The sequence below is a fragment of the Ovis aries genome, chromosome 5 (assembly GCF_016772045.2).
Source record: "Ovis aries strain OAR_USU_Benz2616 breed Rambouillet chromosome 5, ARS-UI_Ramb_v3.0, whole genome shotgun sequence".
NCBI classification, from domain to species: domain Eukaryota; kingdom Metazoa; phylum Chordata; class Mammalia; order Artiodactyla; family Bovidae; genus Ovis; species Ovis aries.
Window position 1 is genome coordinate 78078436 of NC_056058.1, and position 26662 is coordinate 78105097.

Here is a 26662-nt window from a genome sequence, read left to right on the forward strand (position 1 = left end):
AATGAAGTAAAAATGATATGAATTATTTGACTTGACAAAGAGAACTAGCTTTGCCAATTAATATAGTGGAAATTTTTCATAAATTGGATGAGCTAAATTCACAGCTCCACAGTTTTGATGAAAAACCATTAGCACTTATAAAAGAAACAACATGCCAGAAAATAGTTCATCACAACTATTCAAATTTGTGGAAAGAGCTTTCAGATGTCAACTTTTAAAAGTCTATAGGCTAGAGTATGAATTTTAAAAATTCTTATATGGGCCACAGAGGCAAAAATGTTTGGAGACCACTGTTTGAAGCACTGGGGCTCCTGGGAAAAGTGAACAAGACAAAGGCCTCTGGCTTCTCAGAACTTAATCCCAGATTAGCTGTTTAAAATTTTAATTCAAATGTTACCCGCTCAGAGAGACCTTCCCTAAGTCACCCTATCACATTATCTTCATGGCAGTTAAAACTGAGATTATTTATTTTTTTGTCTGGTATATCTATTTACTCTAAAATGTAACCTCCATGAAAGAGGGAACCTTGTCGGACTTGTCCAGATGGTGTTCCAGCGCCTGGAATAGTAGTAATGGCATATTAATGTGCATAATAAATGCTATTGGGGAAATTAATTTTGTTGGTTCTGTACCCATTTCACGGAGGGTTAAATGAAGCCCTTCTTAAACGCTGGCTTTAGTTAAGTTCCTCTGTCTAACTCCATTGAGCACAGAGCAGCTCTGGTCGGATTCCCCTCAAATTCTTTGCCGTCCTCCCAACGTGAGACTCTGAAGGCTTGCAGCCCTCATCCAGGCAGAAAATTCCCGGCGAATTTTCCTCGCAGTTTCTCCCGAATTCCACCAGGGGGCAGCAGAGGGGGAGGTAACGACACCCAGCCAGCCAAACGTGGCTGGGCGGGGCTGGGGAAGAAGGGGAGGGGTTCCGCTTCCGAGGGGGCTTACTGCTTCCGCTTCCGGCGACTTGGAGGTTAGGACGCTGACGCGAGGATGGACGCCTTAGTTGCTCATTGCTCCGCGAGGCTGCTGCAGCAGGTAGTACCTCATGGGGCCGGTGGGAAGGTTTGAAAGGGAGGTCCCAGGGCCCGGCTCCCGCCCGGGCAGCACCAGAACAACGGCAGCGAGGCGGGGACCGAACTGCTCCCTTGCGACAGGGGCAGCGGAGTCCCCATACACGGGCCTGCGCTGCCTCGGAAGTTAATGCCCTCCCAGGAACGCTTTCCAAGAGATGGGAGAGGAAGAACCCTGGGTTCCCAGGCCCGGGTGACAGTGACGTCCAGCGAGGCGGAGGGTTCCCCTCTCTTTGACACCCGCAAGCCAGCATCTACAGTGGGGCTGGAGCTTGGCGTGTCGAGTCCCGCCTCGACCAGTGCTCGTCCTTCCCCGAACACGCGTGCTCTGTCGGGGGAAGTGCGGGAACACACAAAGAGGAAAGTGGAGGGAGAGCAGGAGCCCTGGGCCCTGTTTGCAGCTCAGCACCCCATTCTGTCCGTGATACTGTGCAAGAGGAATCCTGAGATTCTTCTCAGTCCATGCAGGGGCTGATTATCAAGCTGGGGTTTGCTTCTTGCTTTCAGTATTCGTGGGGAAAGAACTGCAAGAGCTTGTCGAGAATTGACAGTTCCCTTACATTCTAGGTGCAGGTGGGGAAGGGTGGGAGGATGGGGACCGCTTCTTTGCTAAATCCGTCACGACTTGGTCAAGTAAATTGTCACATTCTTTATTGTTTCGAGTCATATGGCGTTTTTCAGTGTGGGGACATAGGTATACTCTTTGGGTTGTGATAAGAATGGAGATGATTTCTGAAAAGTGTTGAGCTCTGTGCCTGGAACACAGTATGCTCATTTATGGCACACTATGTTTTTTGTCTTTGCTGTAATTATGCCCAGATAAACAGTCAAATTTAAAGTGAGGAATCTCTCCTTGAATAACGCAGTTAGTTAGGTAGCTTTATTTCTTTTGAATTGACCTGTCTTTAGTTTTGGGTATTAGAGTAAAACATCTGTTCTAGGACTTAAGACACTGGAAAGAAAGAGATGATAAAAGGGGAAAGTCCTTTTGTCTCAGAAAAGGCAAAAGCGGAGGGACTTGAACCAAAGAAACAAGCCATCTGAAGGTGATCCCATTGCAGGCTTAACACTCCTGTTCCTCCCCTCCAACACATACAAATACTTTTTTCTTGCCAAGGATAGTATTGGTAATGTCATCAAAAAACTCAGAAAAAAACCACAACTTACCAAAGGCAAAGTCCTTAATTGCTATCATCTCTACCATGCTCAGGTGGAGAGGAGGGGAGATGAGGAAGTAAGTTTATGGTTCAATTTATCACATCTGGGAGTTATCAATCATGATGGACCAAGGTGGCTGTTCTTTCCTAGGAAAAAGAGATTAAGTTTCTGACTGCTGAAATTGATCGGTTGAAAAACTACAGCTGTTCAGAAGCTTCTGCAGATTTGGAGAAGTTGCGGGAAGAAAATTTAAAATTAAAGTATCGACTGAATATCCTTCGAAAAGTGAGTACTCTGGGCTTTGGTTTCATTCTACAATTTAAATTATTGTGTCTTTTTAAAAATCCTTGTTAGCGAAGATACTGAAAGAAATTTGGCAAAAGGACTTAAACCCTGTCCTTTCTCCCTGCATTAGACAAGTTAGGAGTAAGTTGTTGGTGCAGATAATGGAGAAATTGCTGTTTTCTCTCTGGGGCCCTTGAAATGTTTTCATCATACTGATGTTTAGCCAGCTTAATTTTCAGTAATCGCTTAAATCAGAATATTTTTAACTACACCCACAGTCCTTCTCTGCTTTAAGTTGGTTATTTTAGTTTTATTTTTTGTATTTTACAGTGTCATATTTGTGGGAAGGTTCTTTTTCCGTTAGTATTTTGGTACATTTTTTCCCATGAAGCTTGTGTTGTATTGGTTATTTCATGACTTCATAATCTTAACAGTGTTTATTGATTTTTGTCAAAAAATTGAGCTTGCTTCCGTTGGGGCTTTAATTTCTTGGCCTGCTTTTCAGGTCTACTGATGACACATCCTGGGCGATGGCCTCACTCCCTTGATTGTTCTGCTCTGTGTGTTCTCTACTACTTTCAGGCAGGTTGCACTGGCATTGTACCTTTTTTCCAAAGCTTACTCTTATGTATTCATCTTAAACTCGCCTGCCCCACTGCCATGAAGTCTTTTTTTATTGCCTACTGTGATCTCTTATGCTTAAAATAGCTTTGAGTCTTCTAAAATTAAAAAATTCCATTTCCAGGGAATTGTCCCCAAAATATCTCAACCTTTCTGATCACCTCATTCATTCTGCACTTACTTATATTCATTTCTCTATTTCAAGTCGAAACTACTGTTGAATACCTGATCTGTGCTGGAAGCTAGGAGGGAAAAGATACAAAAGGAAGTGCATTCTTTTGTTGTTGTTGTTGTTGGAGTGTGATTGCTTTACAACGCTGTGTTAGTTTCTCCTCTACAACAGCTGTGAGTCAGCTGTATGTGTACACATACACCCTCTCTCGGACCTCCTTCCCACCCCTCTGATCCTCTGCTACACAACACGTGTTATATCCTTCAAAAAGTGAGTACTCTGGGCTTTGGTTTCATCCTACAATTTAAATTATGGTGTCTTTTAAAAAAATCCTTGTTAGCGAAGATTCTGAAATTTGATAAAAAAAAAGCCTCAAACCATCTTTTCCCCCTGCATTACACAAGTTAAGAGTAAGTTGTTGGTGCACATAATGGAGAACTTGAGCTCCCTGCACTGCGCAGCAGGCTCTCACTAGCTGTTTTACCCATGAAGGTGCATTTATGTCAACCCTGATCTCCCGGCTTACCCCACCCTCACCATCCCACGCTTGCACGTCCGCTCTCTACCTCTGCTTATCTATTCCTGCCCTGGAACTAGGTTCATTTTTCTAGATTTCACATACATGCATTATATACAGTATTTGTTTTTCTCTCTCTGACTTACTGCACTCTGTTTGACAGACTTAGATCCATCCACATCTCTACAAATCTCCCATTGAGCTGTCTTTTTTTTCCCAAGATTAAGTCTTCCATTAGTATTTATTAGAATGACAGGTACAGCTTTTCATCAGTGACAATGTTAAGGTTGCTATGTGATGGTGCTCTTGTTACAAAATCACAGATTTTGAGTTATCTCCTGATGCTAATTTTCTTATTAGTTCTGTTGATTTAGGAGAGTTTTTTAGTTTGTTTGTTTGTTTGTTTTGCATAATGTGATGTTTCAGAATGCTTATATTGAATTGTAGCAAAGATGCTTGTACCATATGTAACATTTCTTCACCTCATGGAAGTTAACATTTTAAGGGAGAAGAGAGTATTCACCTTGAATCCTGGCTTTGCTTCTTGCCTTTATCGTTTTTGGCAAGTTAGTTAATCTCTAACCCACAAGGAAAGGGTGATAGTAGTCACAAGCTCCATTTTTGTTATGTAGGTGATGTAAGGTCATGCACATCAATAAAGCACTTGACTCCGCTCTTAAATCACTCAGGAGTACTCAGTTCAGTACTGCCCGAATAATAGTTTTCATTATTGTTGCCACTCATGTTACGTATCGACATTTTGGCTGATGGAGACTCATGGTTCGTGTGTAGGCAGCACGTTCATTTGTGTTTCTTCAGGAGCATGTCTGTAGTCGCCAATCGTCTTGACCAGCTGCATGGCGGGTACGGTGCTGGCTCCAGAACTTTCATTGCTTAGTTGCCGTGTCCAACACTTCTGCAGCCACGTGGACTGTCACCTGTCAGGATAGAACCATAAATAAGACACTTTCTTTGCAATCAGAGTACTTGGAGAAATTTCAAACCTGTCCAAAGACAGATAATTTGGAGAAAGTATGAAAAGTGCAATAATGGAGGCAGTTAATTAATTATATACCATCTTAAATGAGTGTATTCCACTTCTGAGAAGGTGAGAAATAGGAAGTACCACGGGGTTATTTAGCAGTAAGACAAAACAATCTGTTACTCTGATACATTAATATTACCCATCTGTATTTTTGACCTGTTTCATTTCATGCTTGAAAGGGTCAGCGTTTTAATGGAGAGATTAAATGTTTTTATTGTTTTTGTCCATAGAGCTTTCAGTTCCAGCATTTGATAGGAAGTTATTTAGGATTGATTTTATATTATTTTCTCAGTGCTTTAGGAAGCTGAGAAAATCATCAGCCCCTTACTCCCTATTGCTGGCTTCTGTTATATTAAATAACTGTAGAAAGAAAGTACATGGGCATTTTTACATGTATGTCTTAGATGCTGTGGGATAGACTTGTCCTATTAATGCTTCTCAGCACATCCTAAATATGAGAGTGTTACACTATGAGTGTGTGTTACCTTTCAGTTTCAAGATACTTGAAGGCTTCTTAAAATATTTGGGCAATTTTTGTATAAAGTTTATTAGCATTTACATTCTTTTCTTACAGAGTCTTCAAGCAGAAAGGAACAAACCAACCAAGAATATGATTAACATCAATAGCTGCCTAGAAGAAGTCTTTGGTTGCGCCATTAAGGCTGCCTATCCAGTTTTGGAAAATCCTCCACTGATAGTGACTCCAAGTCAGCAGCCCAAGTTTGGGGACTATCAGTGTAATAGTGCTATGGGCATCTGTCAGGTAATTATATTATTATAAAGCATTCTTTGTGGTTTGATTTTCTTAAGCATTACAGTTACCATTGTGCGCGTGCCTGCGTGCTCAGTCATGTCCGTCTCTTTTGCAACCTCACGGACTGTAACCTATCACGCTCCTCTGCCCGTGGGATTTCTCAGGCAAGAATACTGGAGTGCATTACCATTTCCTTCTCCAGGGAGCTTCCTGACTCGGGGATCAAACCATCAGCAGGCAGATGCTTTACCACTGAGCCACCTGGGAAGCCCATAATTATCATTATCATTTACATAAATAATAGAGTGTTGTATCCTCAGTGAAAGCATTTTCCACAGTTCTGAAAAGCTTGAGGAAAGGGAATGTGCGTTTTTAATTTTTTAAAAGTACAAATTTTAATATTTAGATTATATATACTCAGTATTTAAGGAAATAGCTGATACTGTTTTGTTTTGGCACATTTCTCCTTTTGTGTCCAGGATAACTGAGTTATTGTTGAGGGATTAGAAGTTAGCTAATTAGCACCAGCATTCCCATCAAATATTTGATGGAGCTGTGTCTTTGAGATAGGCTTCTGTATTCATATTCAGTCAGAGGAGTTCCCTGTTTTTAATAGCTAATGTGTTATTAGTTTATTGCCCTTTATTTGGGACTTTTTTGATTTCATTGCTGAATAGAAAGGCTTCGTCTAAAGAGATCAGATTTTTTTCTAGATAACTTTTCTGTGTCTGTGCTGGAGTTAAGTTTATAAGGATGCTATTTACTACTCAAATCTGAATATTGCACACTTTGATGATTTGAAAATTAGAAATGTAAATATCCTGGAAATGGGCATTATAACTAAAGTCTTCATTGGGAAGTTCTAGATAGCTGTGGCAGCTCATTCTGGAAAGAGGTCCTTTGGTTGGGCACTTTTCCTTTCCCCCCGGCACTGTTGCTGCTTGACTCTCTCTCTTCACAAGGGCACTGGGCTCTGCTCCTACCTTGTGACGAGCCTTGTGTCGGGTGAGTCTGACACTTTGTCAGCCATGTGCTTCCTAGGAATTTGCTGAGACCTGTTGTGTAATCAATCATTTCTTTTTTATAGATGCTTAAAACCAAGGAACAGAAAGTTAACCCAAGAGAAATTGCTGAAAACATTGTTAAACACCTCCCAGACAATGAATATATTGAGAAAGTTGAAATTGCTGGTCCTGGTATGTTATAATTACTCTAAAGTACTCGTATTGATTGCTGAGTCCTTTTGAAATAAGAAAACCATTTTAAATATAAACATAAGGTTAAAACTCATGTACTGAGCAAGATGATGAACGCACCTTGGATTGGGAGTTAGGAAACTGCGGTTTTAAACTAGACCTACTCACCTGGTTGTGGATGAGTTACTTTATTGCCCTGTTGCTCAGTTTCTCTTCAGCAAAAAGGAGATAAGTGATGGCAGATATTCTGTGGCAGAATGATCGTTTGTTTTCTGTGAAGAGTTAAACCGTTTGTTGGGAGTGGAGGGGTCGTGCATTCAGTAGGAAGCTTTCAGGAAAGTGGTGAAACTAGATGTAGAAACAGCGAGCTTATAAGAAGGCTCGAGCCAAGGCCCCAGGTGGTTTAGAAGCCGGAAAAGTTTCACCAGAGCCACACTAGGGTTCTGGAGCCAGCATAAGTGAAATTGAGAAGTCCTTTGGGAGTGAGCAATCTTCAAGTTTGGAAGCTGTCTGATTTTTTTTTTTCTTCTCTGCTTTTCTTTAGGTTTTATTAATATCCACTTAAGAAAGGGCTTTGTATCACAACAGTTGACCAATCTCTTGGTGAATGGTGTTAAAATACCTGCCATTGGAGAGAACAAAAAGGTATATGTATATATTTTTTGATAGATAGCATAATACATTAGAATTCTATTAGCTGTAGCTAAGAATGGCTTTCACTTTTTATATTGAGATTTAATCATTCATATTTTGAGATTATGAACATAGCTGTGAAGTAACCTTTCCACTGGGTCTTTTTTTTTTTGAAGTATGGGATCTTCTGCCAGCGTTCAGTAGGGGATCTGTAGGAGTTGCTCCACGTGCAGATGTGGTTTTGATGTATTTGTGGGGAGGAAGACGATCTCCATATCTGTAGTTCAGTTCAGTCACTCAGTCGCGTCTGACTCCATGAATCGACCCCATGAATCGCAGCACGCCAGGCCTCTCTGTCCATCACCAACTCCCCGAGTTCACTCAGACTCAGGTCCATCGAGTCAGTGATGCCATCCAGCCATCTCATCCTCTGTCGTCCCCTTCTCCTCCTGCCCCCAATCCCTCCCAGCATCAGAGTCTTTTCCAGTGAGTCAGCTCTTCGGATGAGGTGGCCAAAGTACTGGAGTTCCAGCTTTAGCATCATTCCTTCCAAAGAAATCCCAGGGCTGATCTCCTTCAGAATGGACTGGTTGGGTCTCCCTGCAGTCCAAGGGACTCTCAAGAGTCTTCTCCAACACCACAGTTCAAAAGCATCAATTCTTTAGTGCTCAGCCTTCTTCACAGTCCAACTCTCACATCCATACATGACTACTGGAAAAACCATAGCCTTGACTAGATGGACCTTAGTCGGCAAAGTAATGTCTCTGCTTTTGAATATACTATCTAGGTTGGTCATAACTTTCCTTCCAAGGAGTAAGCATCTTTTAATTTCATGGCTGCAGTCACCATCTGCAGTGATTTTGGAGCCCAAAAAAATAAAGTCTGACCCTGTTTCCCCATCTGTTTCTCATGAAGTGATGGGACTGGATGCCATGATCTTCGTTTTCTGAATGTTGAGCTTTAAGCCAACTTTTTCACTCTCCATTTTCACTTTCATCAAGAGGCTTTTTAGTTCCTCTTCACTTTCTGCCATGAGGGTGGTATCATCTGCATATCTGAGGTTATTGATATTTCTCCTGGCAATCTTGATTCCAGCTTCTGTTTCTTCCAGTCCAGCATTTCTCATGATGTACTCTGCATAGAAGTTAAATAAGCAGGTTGACAATATACAGCCTTGACGTACTCCTTTTCGTATTTGGAACCAGTCTGTTGTTCCATGTCCAGTTCTAACTGTTGCTTCCTGACCTGCATACAGATTTCTCAAGAGGAGGTCAGGTGGTCTGGTATTCCCATCTCTCTCAGAATTTTCCACAGTTTATTGTGATCCACACAGTCAAAGGCTTTGGCATAGTCAATAAAGCAGAAATAGATGTTTTTCTGGAACTCTCTTGCTTTTCCCATGATCCAGCGGATGTTGGCAGTTTGATCTCTGGTTCCTCTGCCTTTTCTAAAACGAACTTGAACATTAGGAATTTCACAGTTCACGAATTGCTGAAGCCTGGCTTGGAGAATTTTGAGCATTACTTAAGTCCCCCTTCCCCTAGGTCTTTTTTTTTTTTTTTTTTTCTTTTCGGTTTTCCCACTTGAGTTTGATTTGGGTAGACCCGGGGACAGAGAGGGCCTGCACCTAAAGGAAGGTGTTGGGCCTCTTGGTGGCGAAGCGTGGCTTGTGCTGGTGACGGAGGGCCTGGTGCGGCAGTGGGAACCTGATCTTAGAGTCCTGGAACTGCTTGACCGCTGGTTGTGCTGGCTGCCATCTCCTCTGAGTGGGCCCGGGCTCGGTGCCAGTGCCCATGTCTTGGTAGCTCTGGGTGACGGCGCCAGCTGTGGTCAGGCCCCGGCACTCCCGGCCGTGGGTGTCACTGTGGGAGTCACAGTGAAGCCAGATGCCGGAGTTCTTCACCCGCAGGGGAGGTTTCTCGAACACCTTTCCACAGTAGACCATTTTCCCCAAGGATTTCTTCATCGTCTTCAGTGGAGACACAAAAGTACCAGAAGCAGGACTTGGCAACAGCGTGATTAGGCGCAAAAATTCTCATACAATAGAGGGGTGGCATGCGGTGTTTGTGGGTCGGCAGGCAGCACCCCACCATGTTATATTTGCAAAGGGTCCCTGAGGCCTTTGTGGCACTCTGCCCACAATCGCCATCACCCTTGAAAAAGCTCCCCTGGGTCTTAATTGCTATGTGATTTTTGTTTTCATTCCCCAAGGCATTTGAGGTAGCCAGCTGTTATTTATGAGTTGTCTCTGAAATAAAGAATAGATAACTTATTTAAGCAGATTTGATTATTTTTCAATTAATGATGGACAAGTTCCATCAGAAATCCTAACAGTTGAATTAGAATCCAAGCTAATGTTTAAGCCTTGTTTATTATTAAATGTTATTAATGAATGTATTACCAAAAGAAAATGTTTATACCCCTCTCTAAAAAATCTTTATTATTTATCCCAGGTTATAGTTGACTTTTCCTCTCCCAACATAGCTAAAGAGATGCATGTAGGCCACCTCCGGTCAACAATCATAGGCGAGAGTGTATGCCGCCTCTTTGAGTTCGCAGGATATAACGTGCTGAGGTATGTACTCTTGCCTTTCTTTGAAGATTTCTATAGAAAAGAAAGTTATCACTAGAGAAAGAATCTTTGATTCAATCAGTGATTCTTAAGTGTCTGCTTCATAATGACCCATTAGGCTTTTAAATTATATCTGTGGCCCATCCTCTGGACTAACAGCTATTAAGACTTGGGGTGGGTGTAGAACCAAGGGGAAACCCCCTCATTTGTTGCACAGATATTCCTTGAGTGCCTTCTGTATACTGCTGCTGCTGCTAAGTCTCTTCAGTCGTGTCCAACTCTGTGACCCCATAGACGGCAGCCCACCAGGCTGCTCTGTCCCTGGGATTCTCCAGGCAAGAACACTGGAGTGGGGTGCCATTGCCTTCTCCAAAGCATGAAAGTGAAAAGCGAAAGTGAAGTCACTCAGTCAAGCCCGACTCTTAGCGACCCCATGGACTGCAGCCTACCAGGCTCCTCCGCCCATGGGATTTTCCAGGCAAGAGTACTGGAGTGGGGTGCCATTGCCTTCTCCGTCCTGTATACTAGAAGTTTATATTTTAGTGGGAGAGGTAAGCAAGAAACAGATTGTACTGGACCTTGTAGGCCATGGTAGGAAATTGCCGTTTTATTAAATGCAGTGGGAAGCTTTTGGAGAGTCTTAGTAGGGCATATAATCTGATTAGAGATTGCCCTGGTTTCTTTGAATAAACTAGGCAAAAAAGGGAAAAAGGACTATAGTAATTAATTAGAAGTCTGTTTTAATAATCCAGCTAAGAGATGATCTGATGGTTTGAGGTTAGGTGAAAGTAGTGAGGAATGAGAAGTGATTGGATTGATACATTTTGAAGAATTTTGTCCATTGATGTTTGGGAACTACTAAATTATACTCAAATAATCGGTTGAAAAGTTACATTTTCATAAAATTATGGTAATGACCAACATTGACCTGGCTGCCACTCTCCCAGTTAACTACGCAATAAACAGATCACAGTCCATTCATAGGAACTTCATTCAGCAAATCCTGTAGGCCAGGTGTTTGCAGGGTCATTACTGGGTATCTAATGACAAACATAACAGACATTGTCTTTGCCTCTCAGACCAGATGAGGAAACACCTCCATAAAAAGAACACTACTAAACGTGATGTGCTGGCACTTAATGTTTGTGGTTCCTAATGGAATTTCAGTTCAGTCACTCAGTCATGTCCAACTCTTTGCAACCAACCTCATGGACTGCAGCCTGACAGGCTTCCCTGTTCATGACCAACTGCCGGAGCTTGCTCAGACTCAAGTTCATTGAGTCGGTGATGCCATCCAACCATCTCCCCCTCTATCATCCCCTTTTCCTCCCATCTTCAGTCCTTTGCCAGCATCAAAGTCTTTTCAAGTGAATCAGTTCCTTGCATCAGGTGGCCAAAGTTTTGGAGTTTCAGCTTGAGCATCAGTCCTTCCAATAAATATTCAGGACTGATTTCCTTTAGGATTGGCTGGTTTGATCTCCTTTCAGTCCAAGGGCCTCTCGGGAGTCTTCTCCAACTCTACAGTTAAAAAGCATCAATTCTTTGGCACTCAGTCGTCTTTATAGTCCAGTTCATGTTTATCATTTTTAAGTGGTTTTATGTTCTGTGTTTGATATTAGATTAAACCATGTAGGAGATTGGGGAACCCAGTTTGGCATGCTCATAGCACACCTGCAAGATAAATTTCCAGATTACCTAACAGTTTCACCTCCCATTGGGGATCTTCAGGCTTTTTATAAGGTTTGGTGCCATTTATTTTTGTATTCTTTGTGTGTCTATCAATTATCATACTTGCTTTCCTTAGGGAGTTTTAAGTGGTATTTGAAGCTATTATGGGGTTAAATAAAAGTTGCTCCATTCTCTGTTCCTCAGTATAGCATGTTTGCTTTTATTGGTGGATGTTAAAAATTTAAATCTACAGCATTACCCATTCTTATAGGAGTTTGTTAGTCAAAATAAATTTTAGTATTTAAAAATTGTGATCTTGCTGTTGTCTTCCTGATTCTGTATATTTTGAAAGCATTATTAAGTATAAACAGTTTTTTAAAGACAAATTTACCATAAACCATAATTTTAAATAAATCACTGTAGTAAGCAGTCTTTGACTCTTTCACTTATCCATATATAAACTTGTTATATCAATTGTGGTTATAATATCATTTTTGTATTGTACCTATTTAAAGTTTTATTATACTCTTTCATGTTACTTTGTGACCACGTCTTATTTTGGAGTTGTGAACCAAAGTGTATGCTCCTTATTATTTGTTTTTTTCCCCCCATTTTGGGGATGCTAGTAAGTAACTTCATGTTTTTACTTGGAGGTTTACTTGTAGGTTATACCTACATGTTTCTACATGTAGGTTTTCTCGTTTTTAAAAGTGTTTTCTTATGATAGAGTCCCAAGAATAGGATTACTGTATTAAATAATATAGTACTTAAAACTTTTCTTGGTTGGTTGGTAATTGGCTTTTTTAGAGGCTTTTTTTATCTTTTGGTATGTATTTTCTAATGAAAAGATTGAAAATTGTGTACTGATAACAGGTGGAATAGCTGTTATAATCTGCTGGGATTCTGTGCACTGAATACAATGGGCAAATCTATTAATGCCATAAAATATTTAAAATGCTTTGCTGAATTTTAATACCAAGGATAAAAGAAAAACCGTATATTTATAGTTTTTAAAACATACAGATCTGTGATTGCAAAGAGATATCTAGAATTTTCATCAGAATGTTATTGCTTGTTAGTTTGGGATAGGGTTAACAATAGTATTTTTTTTTAATAAGCATATATTGCTTTCAAAGTAGATACGAACCAGTGAAAGCAATTTTCTTTTTTTGGTTGCACATGGTCTTTGTTGCTGCACAAGGGCGCTCTCTAGCTGCAACCAGCGGGGTCTCCTCTCTGGTTGCTGTGCCCCGGCTCCTCTTGTTGCAGAGTCCACACTTCAGGCTCTTGGGCCTCAGTAGCCGTGGCGCACAGGCTTAGTTGCCCTATGGCATGTAGCGTCTTCCCAGACCAGGGATCAAACCTGTGTCCTCTGCACTGGCAGGCAGATTTTTATCTACTGTGCCACCAGGGAAGTCCATGGTTTTATTTTTAATTACCCCCCCCCCCAAAAAAAAATTATTCGGAATGGAAAATAGAGCCTGGAAAATTCAGCCTCATGTGTTAGCTATACATTGTAATTCTTCTGGAACAAGCACTAGTGTGAACTGGAAAGGTAGAGGTAGCATTGTGATCAAATGTTACATTTTTAAGGAAAATTATTTCAGAAGCAATAATTGGATTTTATTAGCACGTTAATATGTAACAACATTCTTTGACTGTTAGGATAGAACACTTGTTCAACAGATCTAAATTTTTACTTCCTCTGGTTTTATTGTGGGATTATTTTATTTTTTAGAAATGTGTTTTATCTAGAAATATGGGGCTGATTGTTTACAAACCTTACCTTTTTAAATATAGGAATCCAAGAAGAGATTTGATACTGAGGAGGAATTTAAGAAGCGAGCATATCAGTGTGTTGTTTTGCTCCAGAGTAAAAATCCAGACATCATAAAAGCTTGGAAACTTATCTGTGATGTCTCCCGCCAAGGTAAGCTTCTGGGCTTTGTTTATTTATCCAGCAAATACTACTGCATGTAGTTTCTTGAGTATTCAGCATTGACTTTGAATGATGTATTAAATTTTCAAGGGCTAACAAATAGATTTTTTTTTTCTTACATATTTTCTGAAATTGAAACTACAAAGAAAGTTTACAACACCTGCACAGGCAGGTGCAAAATTTAATTTCTTTACAAGTCAGGAAAAATTAGTAAGAAAAAAAGTAGAAAGGAAAAAGATGCTATTCATATTAAGCATCCAAAGCTATAAAATCCTTACAAATAAATCTATCCGGAAATGTGTAGGGCTAAAATGAAGGGAAATACACACCAGGGTGGAACAGAATGTTTGGGTAGAGTGTCACGCCGCGTCCCCTAGTTCTCCATACTCATTTGTGGTTCAAGACAGTTCTGAGTGTTCAGACTTGCCAGTGTTATTTGAAAGGTCACTTTGAAGAACAGATGAACATGAATAGCCAGTAGATCTTTGGAAAAGGCTGGTGGCTGTTTTGCCACACGAAGCAGTAAAATGTATTGTGTTACTGTAGGTTATCTTGTGTCACTAATGTGCAGCTAGACAAAAAGATAAATGGTACCAATTAGGAAAAACTGTAAGAAAATTCAGTGAACAGTTGATCTCCAAATAGGAAAGGCTTTTTTTTTTTGCCTTATCGTTTACATTTTCTAAGTTCATTTAAAAAAAATTACATGAGGTGTTTCTTTGGAGGGAAAAAATATGTAGACAGGAAAAAAGAAAATAAGTTAGCTGTATTCCTACCCTCTGTTAATAATTTTGATATGTATCTTGCAATATTTTCTTCACATTTTGAAAATGGCAATATGTATATAATATTCTATATCATACATTTTAATGAAATTAATTTTCTTTCAAATATTTCAATTAAATAATAAATTTCCTTGAAGGTAAGAGGCATGTTTTCTCTTTTTAAATTATACATTCTCTTTATTTTATGACTTTTTCCCTAGAGTTTAATAAAATCTATGAGGCATTGGACATCTCTTTAGTAGAGAGGGGAGAATCCTTCTATCAAGATAAGATGCATGATATTGTAAAGGAATTTGAAGATAGAGGTAAGCACTCTTTTTTTTTTTAACTTGATTATACAAATTTTCAAACATAGGCAAAAGCAGAGAGAATATTATAGTGACATCCCAGCTTCATGCACTTGTCACCAACTTAATTATGAACACAGGCAGACCTTATTATGTCTGTTACCTTCCTATGTACACTGCTTATATTATATAATTTCTTCTATAACTGCTTTGGTTTGTCTCTGAAACAACAGACCCTTCATCCCACCCCAAAACCATGAGAGCATTATCATGATAGCATTATCGCTCCATGACAATTAATACTTCTTTCTTTTTTTGTTACTTGGCTACCTCAGGTCTTGGTCACATCATGTGGAATCTTTCATTGCAGTGAATGGACTCTTTGTGGCACATGGGCTTCAGTAGTTGCTCTGTGCTCTGGCCTGCTGGCTTAGTTGCTCTGTGACCTGTGGGATCTTAGTTCTTTGACCAGGGATTGGATCCTAGTTCCCTGACCAGGGATTGAACCCATGCCCCTACATTGCAAGGCAGCTTCTTAACCACTGGACCACCAGGGGAAGTCCCAATGATTTCTTAATAGCAAGTCATGAGTTCACATTTCCTAAGCTGATTTCATATTTTTTAATTATAAGTATTTTTTCAGAGCCTGCACATTACATTTGTTTAATATAAAATTTGTTAAGTCATGGGTTTCTCTCCATAGCCCCACACTTTTTTCTCATGTATTATTGAAGAAACTAGGCCATTTGTCTTACAGAGATTTCCATACGGTGTTGTGTGGCATAATTCCTCTATCTGTATTTTCTAAAGAGGCTAGATTAAACTCTGGTTTGTGTTTTCTTTTCTTCACTTGTTTTGTCTTGTTTATTTGTGAGAATGCCACTTTTTAGTTGACTCTCTTGTTACGATGTTAAGATGAACTAGTGGGTTCAGGTGTTGTCAGCCTGATCTACCCTTTAATTTCCCCACTAGACTTTCCTGTGGTGGCTTTAGCAGCTACTGATGGTCATGGCTTGGTTCTGTTATTTTATTAGAGGTTGGGAAATGCAGCATTCTGTCATTTCTTTGTTACCTGGAATTCCCTGTGCAGAACTTGGTCACATAATCGTTTTGGTTAACCAGAAGTACGGTTCATGGGAGGCAAACAGTGTAAATGCTTGGTTCTTTCTTTTTTATTTACCAGTTTTCAGAATAGTAAACTAGTTTCTTAATATCTTCCAGATGTAACAACTGGATTATTTTTAGCATTATTGTAAATTAGGTTTAATATATTTTATATTTTCCAACTGTTTACCTTTATTTTTTTAATATTCAAATTGTCTTATATTTTGCTAATGGTAGTCTCCAGTGGCTTTCCTTTTTTTCCCCCTCAACCCTTACAGTTTTTGATGGTTTACTTGTTTTCTGGACACAATATTTTAGGATAAGTTTGTACATTTCCTGCCTTAATTGTGGATTCAGCCATTCTTTTAGCCCCAGGGAAGCTTAGTTCCTTGAATGACAAATGATACTTATAATCACATTCTGGAAACTGGGGACCATACTTTTAAGATAAGGACTTTTAAAAAATTGTTTTAACTTGAGATATAGTTGCTTTACAATTAATTTCTGCCTCACAGCAAAGTGACTCCATTAGATATATAAATTTTTTTTTGTATTGTCCATTATTTATCACAGAATATTCATTTTAGTTACCTATGCTATCTGACAGAACCTTGTTTACCCATTCTATTTATAATAGTTTGGAACTGCTAACTCCAGACTCCCTTCCCTCCCTCAGCAACTACAAGCCTGTTCTCTGTGAGTCTGTTTCTGTTTCGTAGATAGATTCATTTGTATCATAGTTTAGAGTCCGCATAGAAATTAGATCATGATATTTGTCTCTGTCTGACTTCACTCAGTATGACAATCTTTAGGTCTGTCCATGTTACTGTTAATGGCATGTCACTCTCTTTCATGGCTGAGTAGTGTTCCGTTGGATGTTTATGCCACGTCATCTTTATCCACTCATCTGTCCATGCATATTTAGGTTATTTCCATGTCTTGGCTATTACAAATAGTGCTGCTGTGAAGACAGGGGTGCGTGCATCCTTTTGAATTACAGTTTTATCCAGATATATGAGCAGGAATGAGATTGCTGGATCATACAGCAACTCTAGTTTTTGTTTATTGGGGAACCTCCATACTGTTTGCCGTAATGGCTGCACCTGTTTATAGTCCTACCAATAATGTAAGAAGGTTCCCTTTTCTCTACACCCTTTCCAGCATTTGTTATTTGTAGACTTAGGTTAAAAAATTTTAATAATGAGAAAAGAAGCTGGCCGTGTTAGTCATGCTAGCAGAAAGGAGGAATTCAACAAAGCAAGGCAAAGCAAGTGTGGGGTCCTTAGAAATGGTTTAGGATATTGGAGGGAAACTGTATTCCTTGCTGTGAGGGGAAGATGAGAATCCAGATTGTCATAATGTGAGAAACCCTTTAATTATGACATTATTTTGTACTCATAACAAGAAAAGTAATGTCCGTTAAAGAAAGAAAAGCACAAGGAAGTTAGTAACTTCCCAAGGTTACATAGCTAATAACTACTAAGTCAAGATTCAAACCTGGGCAGTCTGGCTTCAGAGTTTGTTTTTAACCAGGATTTTATACTGCCTTCACCCTACCAAGCATCAGTTTTCTAAGATGTTTAAAAAGGAAAAAGACAATAGTAATAGTATTTACTGCATAGAGTTATTGTGAAGGTTGAATTTAAGACGCAATATAGTGTTTAGCATATAGTAGCACACACTGAGGAGAAGGATATGGTACCCCACTCCAGTACTCTTGCCTGGAAAATCCCATGGATGGAGGGGCCTGGTAGGCTACAGTCCATGGGGTCGTGAAGAGTCAGACATGACTGAGCTACTTCACTGTCATGCACTGGAGAAGGAAATGGCAACCCACTCCAGTGTTCTTGCCTGCAGAATCCCAGGGATAGAGGAGCCTGGTGGGCTGCCATCTATGGGGTCGCACAGAGTCAGACACGACTGAAGCGACTTAGCAGCAGCACACTCTGAAATATGGCTGTTTTTACCATCATGTTCCTTATTGTCCCTTCTTGCATCCAAGAATTTTGCCTTTTTCATCATGAGTGTATGAACATGATTTTATTTTTCCATTTTACTAGTCATTCCAGTGCTGAATCCTGCCATGTTTGTGCCCTGAACTCTGTTGTAGCTGTAACTCAAAAACTGTAAATGGATGAATACATTTTAAGAGGTAATGATAGAAATGGCATCTTTCTCCCAAAGGAAGCTATGGCTCCTGCTTGAAAGCAAAGCACAGATTTCCATGTTTTGTGTCTGCTGAGCAGGTGGACGACTCCTCATAGAATCAAATGCTCTATGAAGAGTTTGAGAGCCAGGTGTCGTGTTACTTTGGGAAACTACCAGGAACACTGCCTGGGTGCCCAGACACAGCTTTCTCTTTTTCTTTTTCTTCTAGGATTTGTGCAAGTGGATGACGGCAGAAAGATTGTGTTTGTTCCAGGATGTTCTGTACCATTAACCATAGTAAAATCGGATGGAGGTTATACCTATGATACATCTGACCTGGCTGCCATTAAACAAAGACTGTTTGAGGAAAAAGCAGATATGATCATCTATGTGGTGGACAATGGACAGGTAAGTTTGTACATTTGTATCAACTTGCATTGTCTGTTTGGAGGTAAGGCAGTATGGTGAAGCATTCGGCACTCAAAAACCCTGTAAATTTTCCTCAAAGACAGAAATTCAGAAAAGTGATATGAGAGAGAGAGCAGGGTTTGAATTTGGCCAAACTTGTACACTTCTCAGTTTTCCCACTTGTCTCTGTAAACTAGGAAGGATGTTCCCTTATTCTCATATATAAGGAATAAAGAAGAGCTTCTATAACTTTACTTGCCTTAAAAGGTTAGTGAGTGATTTGAATTTTACAAATCTTTATTCCTAAGTAGAAGAGCTTTAAGTCATTTTTTAAACTAGAAAGCTTAGCAAGTAACTTTCTCTTTCTATTTCTTTATAGTCCTTACACTTCCAGACAATATTTGGTGCTGCTCAAATGATTGGTTGGTATGACCCTGAAGTAACTCGAGTGTCTCATGCTGGATTTGGTGTGGTGCTGGGGGAAGACAAGTAAGTCTGGAAATGTGAAGGTGGTAACAACATACCCGCCCCCAGAATTCTTTAATGGAGATGATGTCATTTGATACCATAGTCTATATATGCTGTAGTATGTACGCAGCCAAGCTGTTTTGTACCTGTGTCTTATCACTGCCAGAGAGTGTAGCCTTTTAGGAAGAATTGAGAAATTTTTACATCTTCCATTTAATATTGTCTTAGGATCACTTAGTTATTTCATTACCACATCATTTTTGATTTGGTGACATGGTCTAAATTCTGCCATCACATAGAAGTGGGTGATGTTTCTAAAAGCTTCATGAAGTAGCTCAAGATGCTTAACACGCCAATGTGCAAAAGTTCTAACTAAGTGTATAAAAGGCAGGCTAAGCATATAAAAGGCCTAGCCCCCTACCCAAGTAAATGTCAGGGTATTTACTTTAGATGTAAGGTTACATGCAGACAGAATACCTTAGATCAAACATAATTCTATATAGCTGTACTTACTTTGTGATTGGAAGACACCTGGTCCTTAAGGTATTCATGGTCCTAAGAAAGTGCTAAAAATCAAATGCATGAGTTGAGTATTGCTTTATAGTGTCTTATTTTCCTGTTTTGTTTTCTTTTGACATTTAGATGATTATTCCTACAATTGGAAGAAAATTACCACATTTACTTTTTATGTCTGATATTTATCACCAGTAGTTACATGTTAGCATTTGTTTATCATGTAATGGCTAGAGGATTTTTTCTTTTTTTTTCTTTTTTGTTTGTTTTGTTTTTATATAATTTATTTTTTTATTGAAGGATGATTGCTTTACAGAATTTTGTTGTTTTCTGTCAAACCTCAACATGAACCAGCCATAGGTATACATATATCCCCTCCCTGTTGAACTTCCTCCCTTCTCCCTCCCCTCTAGGTTGATAGAAAGCCCCAATTTGAGTTTTCTTAGCCATACAGCAAATGCCTGTTGGCTATGTTACTCTTTCCATACATCTCACCCTCTCCCCATGTCCACAAGTCTAGTCTCTATGTCTGTTTATCCATTGCTGCCCTGTAAGGAAATTCTTCAGTACCATTTTCCTAGATTCCATATATATGTGTTAGAATACGATATTTATCTTTCTCTTTCTGACTTACTTCACGCTGTATATAGGTTCTAGGTTTATCCACCTCATTAGAACTGACTCAAAGGCGTTCCTTCTTATGGCTGTGTAATATTCCATTGTGCATATGGACCACAACTTCATGTATTTATCTGTCGGTGGACATCTAGGCTGCTTCCATGTTCCAGCTATTGTAAACAGTGCTGCAGTGAGCAGTGGGATACACGTGTCTTTTTCAGTTTTGGTTTCCCCAGGGTATATGCCAAGGACTGGGATTGCTGGGTCATATGATGGTTTTATTCCTAGTATTTAAAGGAATCTCCATACCGTCCATACTGGCTGTATCAAATTTACATTTCCACCAACAGTGCAAGAGCGTTCCCTTTTCTCCACACCCTCTCCAGCATTTATTGTTTGTAGACTTTTTGATGATGGCCATTCTGACTGGTGTGAGGTAATATCTCATTGTAGTTTTGATTTCTCTAATGATGAATGACGTTGAGCATCTTTTCATGTGTTTGTTAGCCATCTGTATGTCGTCTTTGGAGAAGTGTCTGTTTAGGTCATTTTCCCACTTTTTGATTGGGTTTGTTTTAGTGGTATTGAGTTGTATGAGCTGCTTGTAGATTTTGGAAATTAAACCTTTGTCAGTTGTTTCATTTGCTGTTGTTTTCTTCCATTCTAAGGGTTGTTTTTTCACCTTGCTTATAGTTCCCTTCGCTGTGAAAAGCTTTTAAGTTTAATCAGGTCCCACTTATTTACTTTTGTTTTTATTTCCATTACTCTAGTAGGTGGGTCATAGAGGATCTTGCTTTGGTTTATGTCATTGAGTGTTCTGCCTGTTTTCCTCTAAGAGTTTTATAGTTTCTGGTCTTACATTTAGCTCTTTAATCCGTTTTGAGTTTATCTTTGTGTGTGGTGTTAGGAAGTGTTCTAATTTAATTCTTTTACATGTAGCTGTCCAGTTTTCCCAGCACCATTTATTGAAGAGGCTGTCTTTGTTCTGTTGTATATTCTTGCCTCCTTTGTCAAAAATAAGGTACCCATAGGTGCATGGGTTTATTTCTGGGCTTTCTGTCTTGTTCGATTGGTCTTTATTTCTGTTTTTGTGCCAGTACCATACTGTCTTGATAACTGTAGCTTTGTAGTATAATCTGAAGTCAGGAAGGTTGATTCCTCCAGCTCCATTCTTCTTTCTCAAGACTGCTTTGACTATTCGGGGTCTTTTGTGTTTCCATATGAATTGTGGAATTTTTTGTTCTAGTTCTGTGAAAAATGTCATTGGTAATTTGATAGGGGTTGCATTGAATCTGTAGACTGCGTTTGGTAGTATAGTCATTTTCACAATATCGATTCTTTCTACCCTGGTTGTATTGTTTTAGATATCTGCATTCATATAATTATAGTGTCCTACACCATAAAAAAGAAAAACTATCAGTGATAGCTAGCCAGTGGCATCCTACCAAATCTTAAACATTAATATTAAAATGCTCAAATTCAGACCTCCCTGGTGGTCTAGTGGTTAAGACTCCGAGCTCCCACTACAGGGGCGTGGGGTTCAGTCCCTGGTCAGGGAAGTTATGCGTGTGGTGGAGTGTGGCCAAAAAAGATAAAATGCTCAGATTCTGCCATCTGTTTTTTTAGTGAAGTTTTCTTTTAAGGCTTTTTACAGTAAATAATTTTATCATTATTTTGTCAACTTCCTGTGTATTGAGCACCCACTGTGCATGGCATTGGCTGGGTGCTGCACAGCGTGTACATGAAGATAACATAAAACACGTCCTCTTTCCTGAAGAAGCCTGTCCTCTAAAGCAGAGCAGTTCCCTTTGGAACCTGTTAAAATACACAGGCCAGGCCCTCCCAGAAGAGCTAATGACTTTCTAGGTCTGCAGTGGGTATTAGGCATCTGTTTTTGAAAGCTCTTTTTGATATTCAGCTGTGCATCCCTCTCATTAGAACCGCTAGTGAGAGGAGAAGACCCACACACATGAAAAATAAAGATTCAAGGCAGGCACAGGTAGGGAATAACAGAAAAGACCAGATTTTGCCAAGTGGAGACATTAAGGAAGGCTTTCTTAGCATTTTGCCCAGGCTTTATGATGGGTATCATTTCATCACACAGAAGATTTGGAAGTTGTTGAACTCTCAAGGATGGGCGGCGATGACATAAGGAAAGCCTGGGAAATCATGTGGTTTTGGAATAATAAAGGAATTTAATTCCATAATAAAGGGCAAGATGATCCCTTTTAAAGGCAACTCTGAGCATACAACTTTAACAGGAAGTATCACAGGCACTTTGGCAGACTTTGTGTTTGATAGAAAAGCATACTTCCTTTGTATCATTGTTGGGATTGAACAGTGTTTTTAATTTAAAAGGAAAAAAAGATTAAGTATCTTGCAAACTTATTTAATAGGTAAAATTCAATTTTCATGAGATGTTTTTTAATAGTGCAGTTGCCCAGGGCAGTGCTTATCTGCACTTTTGCCCCATCCACGAAGATTCTGATTTCAGTGGTTATGAATGGGGCCCTGACATCCAGTTTTAAAGTTCTAAGGCTGATTTTAATATGTTCTTAGGGTTGGCTACTGCTAAAAAGGTGGAATTACTAGTCAGGAAAATGCAAGTGAGATTCCAGTTAAGAATTTCCTCCCAAGCAATTCTAGAAGCAAAAGTATTATTAATTAATAAGCAGAACAACTGACCCAAACTTCGTGTTCAGGAAAATGAACAAATTAACAGATGCCTTCTTTTTTCCCTTTAGGGACTGTATTAAAAATGGATATGTAGAGAATGCTATTAGGAGCCTAGAGCATAGAGTGCTTGGGGCTGAGGGTTACAGATGAGAGATATTTGGAAGTGTCTGCTTTCTTTTGTCGTCCGCCCTGGTTATCAGCTGAATAAGGTGGTGTCAAACCTCAACTTTCAAAGATTTCTAAGTTGCAAGCTCTGCTTCAAAATCTGTTTAATCAGGACATTTAAATTTTATTAGGAAGAAGTTTAAAACACGATCAGGTGAAACAGTGCGCCTCATTGACCTCCTGGAAGAAGGACTGAAACGCTCCATGGACAAATTGAAGGAAAAAGAAAGAGACAAGGTAATCCAAAGACTGACTTGTATATTGTGTAGCATGCATTTTGTTGTGGTTTTTCATTTTTGTTTTTATTGAGAAAACTGGGAAGGTTTATAAGCAGTCAGTCAACTTCTGACAGGCTTATACCTCAGGTTTATTGCAGTTTGTTTCATGAATTGCTGAGTGTTTATTGTGAAGATATAGTTCTTAGCTATTACAAAAGACCATGGCCTTTTCTTCCTTTGTTAATGTGGCATAGAATCTCTGCTGCTTCTTGGCAGTTCACCTGTCACTGCTTTGAACCAATGACAGGAGAATACTGAAGACTGAGGCTGTTTGAGTGAATAGCCTACATTAGAGTGTACATCTGCTGAGCTCCTTTCTCTGGGAGCATTTGAAGAGTCGTCATTAGCAGTGAACACCGACCACTCGAGGCTTCCCTTGAGCCCACAGAGTAGGCAACATGATGGCCTTTCATAGCACCCTTAGAAAGGACTGTGGTTGGATTTGTGTGAAATTTGGATGAACTGCATCAAAGTGGGGAAAAAAATTTTTTTTAATATAGAAATAGGTAGAGGTCAGAGATTGAGTCAAAGGATCTTAGGTCTTTTACATTCCAGCAGTCAAATGGAATGAACATAACTACTGTAAACAGAAGAGTAAAATTATAGAAAGAGACACAGAATAGGATTAAATGTAGACATGAATGAGCAAAAAAAAAAAAAAAAGGTTCTTTGAGGACATACTCTGGTTTGGTTTGGGTAGATCACTGATAATCCAGAGAGCATGAAGGCAGGTTCTCTAAGGGAACATTCTCCCCACCTGTTCCATTTCCATTGTTCGCAAAGTGAAACATGAAATTGTTTTTCATTCTGTTTCCAGTTGGTGGTTGTCAAGTATACCCAGTTGGTATCTCCAGAATGGTTTTGCCATTTAGTCCTGGCCTAGGTATAAGTGGCACAATCAGATGAAAAGTGGAAAATTTAGTCACTAATCAGTTTGTTTAGCCTGCATAGTAACAAAAACTGCTTTAACTCTTTATTTGGCTGTTTCAGCTACTATTTTTTAATCTACATAGAGTAAAATGTAAAGCTTGATGAATTTTTACACACACATATATACAGGCTGCTGCTGCTGCTGCTGCTAAGTCGCTTCAGTTGTGTCTGACTCTGTGCGACCCCATAGATGGCAGCCCACCAGGCTCCGCCATCCCTGGGATTCTCCAGGCAAGAACACTGGAGTGGGTTGCCGTTTCCTTCTCCAGTGCATGAAAGTGAAAAGTGAAGGTGAAGTTGCTCAGTCGTGACCATGCTAACATCAATCAAGTTATATCGCTTTCACCCCAGAAAGTTTCCTGTCACTATAGGTCATTTTTGTTTATTTGAGGACTTTAAATGAAAGCATAAAGTATGTGCTGTTTTCCAGGTATATCAGTATTTCATTTCTTTTTACTGCTAGATAATAGTAGTAACGTGTTTCTTCAACAGAAGGACATTAGGGTTGTTTCTGTTTGTTGACTGTTACAAATAAGAAGCATTAATAATTTCAGCATTACTGTTCAAGCCACTTTTTGGGTACATGCACTTTTCTCTTGGATGTATATCTAGGAAATTGCCAAGGAGAGGTTACAAATGTTATATATCCCCATCACTAGTACAGTTGTTCCAATTGCCCTGTATCTTTCTACATAACTGATTTTGTGAGTCTTATTGAATAGCTTTTCTGGTGAATATGTATTAGCATCTCATGGGTTAAAATTTGCATTTTTCTAATGAGTAATTACGTTAACTGTTGCTTATTGGTCATCGGGGTCTCTTCTGAATATGTTCAAGTCTTTTGTGTAGTGTTTGTTTTATACCATCCCTTTATATTTATCTACATATTTACACTTTGCTGTGAACTTTTCCTCCTTGCAGTTTCTAATTGCCTAGGTGTGGTTTGGAGAGGGAAGTAGTATTTCCTTCTTTCCTTTATATTTATCTTGCTTAGAGTTGCTGAGTTTTCTGAGGGTTGGGTTTCTCATCAGTTTAGGAAAATTCTCAGTCATATCTCTTCAAACATTGCATCTTTGCCCCATTCTGTTGTAGAATCTAAGTACATATATTATGTTAAAACTTTTGACTGTGCCCCAGAGTGTTTTTCACATTTTTTTTTTCACTTTTCTCCTCTATATGCTTTATTTTGGATATTCCAAATACCTTAGTCATAGTTTTCCATTTTGAAGTAATTTCAGATATAAAAAATTATAAAATAGTACGAAGTACTCCCATGTCAGCCTCCCCAAATGTTAACATCCTATAGATGTAGTGTGATTTCAAAACCAGGAAATTAACACTGCTATAGTACAGTTCACTAATCTGCAGACCGTAGTCAAATTTTGCCATTGGTCTTTTTCTAGTCCAGGATCACATGTTGCATTTAGTCTTCATGTCTCCATAGTCTTTTTTAATCTGGGCAGTTCCTTGCTTTTTCTTTCTCTTTCATCATCTTGACACTTTTCGTCAGGCTTTCTGTGGACTGTCCTGCAGCTGGGTTCATCTAGTGTATCTTCGTGATTAAATTCAAGTTACACAGTCTTAGGGAGATAAGTTTCCTTCTCATGTCATTATTTCAGGAGGCACCCGATGTTGATATGTCTCATGATTGTTAACATGAATTTTGATCACTTTTGTTACAGTGATAGTATAACTTTTCTCCATTGTGAAGTTACTGTTTTTCCTCTTTGTAATTAATAAGTATTCTTTAAACGATTCCATACTTTTAAAAGCAGTATCATTAATTTTATTTTTGGCTGTGCTGGGTCTTCGTTGTGGTGCGTGGGCTTCTCGTTGCTGTGGTTTCTCTTATAATGGAGCATGGGCTCTAGGGAGCATGGGCTTCAGGAGTTCTGCGCAGCCTGTGGGATCTTCCTGGACCAGGGATCCAACTCATGTCCCCTGCATTAGCAGGCAGATTCTTAGCCACTGAACCACCAGGGAAGCTCCAGTTGCAGTCTTTAAAGCTGCTGTGTTTCTGTTGTTTGTATTGTCTTGTTCCCCCTCCCCCTGCCTCACCTCCTTGGTTTTAAGTCATTTCATCTGATGTGGTGGGTGAAAAGTTGTAATAGTTCTAGATAATGTCATCTTCCTAGTTAAGTTTTCTGGCTGACAGCACACAGCTAGTTGTCTTAATGATGTCCTTGTGTTGATGCTGTCTGGAGACTTCAAACAGTTGCTTCATATAATCTATTCAGCTTGTAAGTAGTCTATTCTGGTGGAAGGGGTTAGTCTGCTTCAGGCTGCTGCATCATGTCCAGACCGGAATCCTCACCTACTTACTTGACCTAATAATGCTTCAGAATATGACCCAGTCTACCAAGACACTGTTAGTTCTTTTCCAGTTCTTGACAGCCTGTTTTTATTCCAGTTAATTCAGTTCAGTTCTGTCACTCAGTCATGTCCGACTCTTTGTGACCCCATGAATTGCAGCACGCCAGGCCTCCCTGTCCATCACCATCTCCCGGAGTTCACTCAGACTCGGGTCCATCGAGTCCGTGATGCCATCCAGCCATCTCATCCTCTGTCGTCCCCTTCTCCTCCTGCCCCCAATCCCTCCCAGCATTAGAGTCTTTTCCAATGAGTCAACTCTTTGCATGAGGTGGCCAAAGTACT

The 26662-nt window shown here is 39.6% G+C and overlaps 1 protein-coding gene and 1 pseudogene across 1 annotated transcript in view; one reads left to right on the forward strand and one right to left on the reverse strand.

Annotated features, from left to right (window-relative positions):
• The first annotated feature begins 958 nt into the window (after positions 1–958).
• The window catches only part of RARS1 (arginyl-tRNA synthetase 1), a 28697-nt gene continuing 2993 nt past the window's right edge, over positions 959–26662 (forward strand). The window contains exons 1-12 of the mRNA XM_027970485.2: positions 959–1032; positions 2376–2510; positions 5440–5628; positions 6707–6815; positions 7360–7460; positions 9902–10023; positions 11640–11760; positions 13489–13618; positions 14613–14717; positions 18181–18359; positions 18739–18848; positions 22931–23036. Of these exons, the coding sequence (XP_027826286.2) occupies positions 988–1032; positions 2376–2510; positions 5440–5628; positions 6707–6815; positions 7360–7460; positions 9902–10023; positions 11640–11760; positions 13489–13618; positions 14613–14717; positions 18181–18359; positions 18739–18848; positions 22931–23036 (1452 nt within the window). The 5' untranslated portion in view covers positions 959–987. The remainder of the gene's footprint in view (positions 1033–2375; positions 2511–5439; positions 5629–6706; positions 6816–7359; positions 7461–9901; positions 10024–11639; positions 11761–13488; positions 13619–14612; positions 14718–18180; positions 18360–18738; positions 18849–22930; positions 23037–26662) is intronic.
• LOC105606745 (large ribosomal subunit protein eL20-like) lies at positions 4043–9767 on the reverse strand (annotated as a pseudogene).